The sequence below is a fragment of the Lactuca serriola genome, chromosome 2, assembly GCF_051521515.1.
Source record: "Lactuca serriola cultivar US96UC23 chromosome 2, Lser_US96UC23_V15, whole genome shotgun sequence".
NCBI classification, from domain to species: domain Eukaryota; kingdom Viridiplantae; phylum Streptophyta; class Magnoliopsida; order Asterales; family Asteraceae; genus Lactuca; species Lactuca serriola.
Genome location: NC_136409.1, coordinates 205,610,689 through 205,617,710, shown reverse-complemented (window position 1 = coordinate 205,617,710; position 7,022 = coordinate 205,610,689). Strand labels below are relative to the sequence as shown.

General features: G+C 33.4%; 1 protein-coding gene across 1 annotated transcript; it reads left to right on the top strand.

Annotated features, from left to right (window-relative positions):
• Positions 1 to 4,096: 4,096 nt before the first annotated feature.
• Positions 4,097 to 6,395, top strand: LOC145088256 (uncharacterized). Its single transcript, XM_079026520.1, has 4 exons — positions 4,097 to 4,522; positions 4,603 to 4,723; positions 4,877 to 5,262; positions 5,932 to 6,395. The coding sequence occupies exons 1-4, from the start codon at positions 4,488 to 4,490 to the stop codon at positions 6,278 to 6,280; spliced, it is 891 nt and encodes a 296-aa protein (XP_078882646.1). The 5' UTR covers positions 4,097 to 4,487; the 3' UTR covers positions 6,281 to 6,395.
• Positions 6,396 to 7,022: the final 627 nt, after the last annotated feature.

The following is a 7,022-nucleotide window of genomic DNA, read 5'->3' as shown; positions in this document are numbered from 1 at the left end:
CATGCAAAAAGGCTCCAAAAAGGTACTAGATCTAAGCTTCTGGAACTCAAACCTAGCTAGATCTGAAGGCTATTCATCTCAATGAGTCCTCTATGCTATTACCAAGCCAAGAAATGGTTCAAGAATAACTTTAATGGCTTTCCAAAGGGAATTAAAGCATGAAAACAGAAAAGGGGCGAGTTATACCTCACTATTCTCTGAAATGCCACAAAGATCTTGGATCTCCTTCTTCTCCTCTTGATCTACCTTCCTTCTTTTCTCAAAATCTTCAAAGAAACACACCAAACCACACAAAATGCTAAGAGGGTTCTAGGGTTTCGAGAATGGTGCTCTAAGGGGGTGATGGGGGCTGACTTGAGGCCCCAAAAGTTGTTTAAATAGGGTGCAAACCCTTGAAATTAGGGTTTCATCCTGACTGGCGGACTCGCCGAGTCCGGAATATGGACTCGTCGAGTTGCCAACTTACACGTGCTCAAAGTCTCGACTCAACTCGACGAGTCTGGCTACTGAATCGTCGAGTTCCTTCTGAAAACTTGAAAAATAATTATTTAAATAACATACCAGAATTGGGGCGTTACAGCATAAGGACTTTCAAGGTTATGGAATTGGCATTGGGCCTTGGCCCAATAAAGAAAATGGACATGATGGATTGTGTGGACCCCTTAGTCAAGATTGTTATGTTGTGTAATGACTTGGTATTTATTATTTGGATAGTTCGGGATCTTTGGTGAGGCAAAGATTCGGGAGTTCGATTCTTCAGTTCAGATCAGGTTTGCAAGGTGAGTTTTCCTCACTATACTCAAGGGTCTAAGGCACCAAGGTCGGCCCTTTTGGATTGTTATCCTGATATGTTATATGCTCGAGTATTGTTATGATCCATTATATCAGTATCCTGGTAGATAGGATATTATATGATGTTATGATCTGTTAAATCAGTATCCTGGTAGATAGGTTGTTATATGCTATTATGATCCGTTAAATCAATATCCTGGTAGAGAGGATGTTATATGTTGTTATGATCTGTAAGATCAATATCCTAGTAGATAGGATGGTATATGTTGCCATGATCTGTTAGATCGATATCCTGGTAGATCGGATGTTGTTATGCTTAGTGACCTATAGTTGGTCTAACTGTCTGTATGTCGGTAGGAGATTACCTGTTATATGTGCACATGATTGATTGGTAGTTGAGGTTATTCCATCCCGAGGATGATAGGACCCTAGTATGTTGTCTTTATAGACTGTTATATGATTATCTGATATAGGTGCATGTGTTTGATTGGTTAGAGGGAGGGGGCATTCCAACCCGATGGTTGTGGGCCGAGAGTATTCCATCTCGAGGACGATTGGACTCATAGTATGTTGGCATTCCAACATGATGGTTGAGGGCATGGGGTATTCCAACCCGATGGTTGATTGGACTCATAGTATGTTGGCATTCCAACTCGATGGTTGAGGGTCTGGGGTATTCCAACCCGATGGTTGATTGGACCTATAGTATGTTGGCATTCCAACCCGATGGTTGAGGGTCTGGGGTATTCCAACCCGATGGTTGATTAGACTCACAGTATGTTGGCATTCCAACCCGATGGTTGAGGGTCTGGGGTATTCCATCCCGATGGATGATTAGACCCATAGTATCTATTATATATTTGTTGTGTGTTGGCATTCCAACCCGATGGTTGAGGGTCTAGGGTATCTCATCCTGATGGATGATTGGACCTATAGTATGATGTTTGTTATTGTATATGTATCGTTGGGTGCATGGGTATTTTGGGGGTAACTCACTAAGTCTTCGAGCTTACGTTTATCGATTATTGTTTCTGGTGCAACGGATGACCGCAGGAAGGCGAAGGCGTGACCGTACACTTCCTCGATTTATGATTATGATTTCTGGGAACTCTGATGCTTAGACTATTTTGAAAACACTTTGTAATAATTAATAGTATTTTTGGATTTCTAAAAAATTTTAAATTGACTTGATTTTACGGATGTTACAGGTTATAGGTTTAAGGCAACCGGTAACCCACATGTAATCATAGATTGTTGTACATGCGTAGGAATGGCAATGGGGCGGGTTCGGGGCGGGGCATGGATTCCCAAACCCGCCCCGATAACTTTCGGGTATCTTATCGGGGAGCCCCATTGGGTTTCGGGTTTCCCCGTCGGGTTTCGGGTATCTTATCGGGTTTACAACAATTGATAACGAAATCTTTATTCTCTTTTAGGGTACCCCAATGTCTTATAAAATATACATGTTCTAGCAACTCTTTTAAATTAAAAACATGATGCATCACTTTAATAAAATAAACTGGACGTTATATTAAAAATTATTTGATTTAAGTTTTTTTTAATACGTCAAAACACATAAAAATGATCATTAACACCAGATTGTTAATAACTAAAAAAATTGTCCACGATAAGTATTTTATATTTGAACGCGTACAATTAACAGCAAAAATTTTTGAACATATTATATATATATATATATATATATATATATATATATATATATATATATATATAATCGGGGCGGGGCGGGGCGGGGCGAGGATAACCCACTCCCTGCCCCGAACCCGATAAAAAACCCGATAACGACCCGTTACCCGACCCGAAATGATCGGGTTTCGGGTTTCCCCGTCGGGTTCGGGTTTTTTTGCCATCCCTATACATGCGAGTATCTATAGCTTACTCATACCACATATCCAAATCTATATATTGTTTTGAATAAAAACTTGTGAAAAAACGTAAGTATCCATGTGAGTATCTATAGTTTACTCACACCACAAATCCATATCTATATATTGTTTTGAATGCAAACTTGTGAAAAAACATAAGCATCCATGTATTGTCTTTGAACACGATTTTTCTTAATACATTATATAGCGTGATACTACAAATAATATATGTGTCAAATAAAGCATACAAAATCTTTAGGACTCGTGAAGTAGTGAAGGTTGGGCCAAAGCGTGTGTATGAGTCATTCTCTAGTTTAAAATGTGAGTCAAAAGTAGTTTTTTTCCAATACAAGTTAATAATAAAACTCGGTTAATAAAGGCCAAGCTACATAACAAAAATGACCAAATCGATTTAGTAATTTTGAACTTATGGTCGTAACTTAAAACAAACAAAGGTCTTTTCTCTATTGTAATCATATGTCAATGCATGGGTGCACTTTCCACGTATCATGGATTGCAAGCCTTGATAAAGAAATTAAAATAGATTGATATAAAGAAGGTGGGCATGGTATGGTATCATAAATATGTGGGGCAAGTCTTGTGTTTTTTAAATTAAATCACAATTTCATCCATGTTTAAGTATTCAGCATGAACTAAATGCTTATCATTGAACTGGTGTTACCAAACCATTACCCACTATGCTTGCCTTTTGAAGTGGTAAAATTGGTGATCATCCACCATAATGATCGTGTTGGTGTACTTCTAAGTTCTAACTTCTAAGGCACTTCTAGGCTCATCTGGCAATGATGATTCTTTGTTGTTCTACACTACATACAAATTAATAAATCATCAAGGATCTGTATTGATAGAAATGTTTTTTTTTAATTTAACATGCATGTGATTAATATTTTGTTATGGTTTGGTCAACTTTTCATTAGTATAATGATGTTTTTAAAATTAATTTCAAGTATAAATAATGATTGAAATTGTTTTGTTACAAAGTTTGTTCAGAAAACTTATGCAACTATTATCGAATGTTAGTAAGCAAGACATCATTACTTACATAGTTATTTTGATTAGAACCCTCAAAAAAGCAATCTAAAAATTGGAGTTGTCAATCCACCATGCAACAGACAACTTGACTTTGTCGTGGATGCTTTCTTAACATCCTAATAAACAAAGACAATAAATAATAGTGAATTAACATCAAATAGTATACTAATACATGGCTCCCAGTTAAAATTTTGAAATATAGAAACTTATGAGACGGATTTTGTCTTATCAAATAGTATTCTTCACATACCTCATAGTTATTTTGTTAAGAATCATAAAATGACAAAATGATTGTTACCTTAAAATATACTTTTCCTATATATAGGGTAATTTTTGTGAATAACTTATCATTATTTTATGTTTGGTTTTATGAGAAGATATGGAGGTGAAAGGGAAGGGTCCAAAATTAACACAAGACCTTCACAATAAAAGCAACAAGTCACAAGTGAAGCAGCAATGAAGAAGATACAGTTAAAACATGAGCCAAAGAATCACAGACACACCGACTTCTTTCCTCTCCCATCTCTTTCCTTTGTCTCTGTAATAAAAATTATATAAACCCTCTTCGCATCTCTGTTTCTTGTTCAAAAAATTCAAATAAAATATATATAAACAACAGCAACTTCAAAGAGAATTTCGATTTGTTTTGAGCTCTAAATTCTTAGGTGTCGGGTGCAGACATCCGTAGATTTTGTATTGTGAGATAATAAGAAAAATCCCCCAAAAAAAAGGCCGAAAAACAAGAAGCGAAAATCAATGATGGCTAATGATACCTTCACAGCAAAATGGAGGTGGGTCCTTCTCTTTCTCTCTCTACCCTCTCTCTCATCTCTGATTATCATTAAAACGTGATGTGGGTTTTTGATTTCAGTGACAAAATGATGGAAGGAGATGAAGGTTTGAGAACTGTGGAGTGTTTACGAGGCAGATTGCTTGCTGAAAGAGCAGCTTCCAAGGTTGCTAACGATGAATCTGAACAAATTGGCAAAAAGGTTTGCTTTTTTCGATATCATTGTATGTTTGAATCTGTTTTCTCACACTCAAATGTGTATGTGTGTGTGTGTTTCAATAGTGGGTTTGAGTTTGGATTTCTTTACGTGCATTGTTTGATTTGATTTGAGTTTTGTGAAATCTAAATATTGCAGGTGATTGAGCTCGAGAAGCAGTTGCAAATGGAGATCAAATCAAGAAACAAAGCTGAAAAGAGGCTGAAATTTTTGATGAAAAAGCTTAATTCTCTGAACATATCATATGTTTCAGCAGATGAATCTTCAAGTTTTTCTGAAAAAAGTGAGATTTCATCTGTTTCATCGTCTTCCAGATCTCAAGATCAGATGGAGTTGCAGAAGACCCAATTTAGTAACATGCCGGAATGCGTCAAGGACACTGGTGAAAGACGTAATTGCCCTTCATATGAAGATAATCAGGGGTCTTTAGACGAGGCTATTTCTGGAGATTCCAATACAAACGTGATTCAATCCAGTCAAAAAGATGGTGACAAAGATGCTTTAAACAAAGATGAAAACAATGGGTATGTTTCTTGGATTTAGAATTTGATTGACAAGACATTTAAAATTTTAATTATTGTCATTTTAGATTTTATGGTATAATGTATAATCTTATTATTATTTTTTTTTTATGTATTTCTGTCAACATAGACTATATATTTAATAAGTTTAAAATAAGATGTTTGTAGATAAAATAGATTTTTGCCCATGCATCAACTTCATTAGGTTAGCAAATTGTCACGTAACTAATTGCACTTGACTTTTGAAAGTCAAACAAAATATTGTATTACTTGAAAATTTTGACAAGGATAATTTATAATATTTTAGATAACATGGATTACATATATTTTATATATTAAAAAGATAAAGGAGTTACTTAAAATTCCGAATATGAAAAATGTTATATCATATATAATTATTATTGTATCATATATAAATTCCTAAAAATAATGAAAATTTGACTTATTTTTATTTTTTGTCTTCAAATATAATATGTGAAATCATATATTTCCCGAATTAAAAGATGATAATAGAAACATTTTGAAACTTCTTAAGCTTCTTTAATAATAAAAATATTGGGTGTGACTGTTTAAATAATAATGTTTCAAGACATAGTGTGTCGTAAATCATGTATTGTAACCATTTATCACAAAATCTTTTGTTTCTTCTAATATTCGATCTTTATGTACTAGATCTAAATCTTCAGTTACAAAGAACATTGATTATGAAGAACATGATCAAGACACGTATTATAATGTCGATAACTCAATGGCATTGGTTATTGTTGAAGAAAAGGCACTTATGACAACAAAACGTGAAGAAGATTGTGATGATAGCTTCAACAACTCCATGGCATTAGTCGTGGTTGATTCGGTGATCAAAGAAGAGAAACAAGAGATGCCAATTTCTACTAGCAATGTTAAAGATGTTCTTGATGCTTTAAGGTATGCTAGAGAAAGCCTTCAAGCATCAATGGAGATGAGAAGACACATGAGATCAAGCATTGCTCAAGCTAATAGACTCAATGGGATATCATGTTAAAGTATCATGTTTTAATGGTTTCGTTTATAAAAATTAAAAATACTTATATATATATATATATATATATATATATATATATATATATATATATATATATATAAAGAAATAAATTAAAGAATGAAGACATATCACAAGGGACACATGAGTAGTGTACCCTCTTTTCCATTGCATGCTGCCTTTGTGAAATTTGTGACAATAGATGCTAGGTTATGCCGATAACACGTGTATTATGTTGGTATGTTCTTGTCATATTAATTGATATAAATGATCTACTTAAAAGCAACAGAATGAAAAGATCTCTTATCTTTATTTATTTTTTTATTTTATACTTAAAATTTAAAAAAAAAAAAAAGATTTAAAAAAAATAGTATCAATATGTGATTATTTTACGTGGATAGAAACAAAAGATAAAAGAAAATATTTAATTTCTTAAAAAAAATCATGTTAATTGTATCAATTTTATTAAGGATTTTATGTGAGACCTTTGAAATATTTTCTTTGTAAAAAAAAGTATATTATAAAAATATTACTTTATAACTAATAAGTCATTTTGTTAATTATATTTATTTTTTATGATTTTAACTGAACATTCTGATATTTAAAAAATAATTATTTGAAACTTGAATAACTAACAGTTATGTGCAATTTATAAAATAACTTACTGAAAACCATTATTTTCTTAATTATCAAAAAAATAAGCTTTATAAAACAAAATAAGATGTGACATTGTGACCCATTTTGA

What these genes read in the sequence shown, in the direction of transcription:
- LOC145088256 (XM_079026520.1), top strand. Translation starts at nt 4,488, where the DNA reads ATGATGGCTAATGATACCTTCACAGCAAAATGGAG. An exon ending in ACCTTCACAGCAAAATGGAG is followed by an intron (nt 4,523 to 4,602) that starts GTGGGTCCTTCT and finishes TTTTGATTTCAG; the next exon opens with TGACAAAATGATGGAAGGAG. An exon ending in AACAAAGATGAAAACAATGG is followed by an intron (nt 5,263 to 5,931) that starts GTATGTTTCTTG and finishes TTTATGTACTAG; the next exon opens with ATCTAAATCTTCAGTTACAA.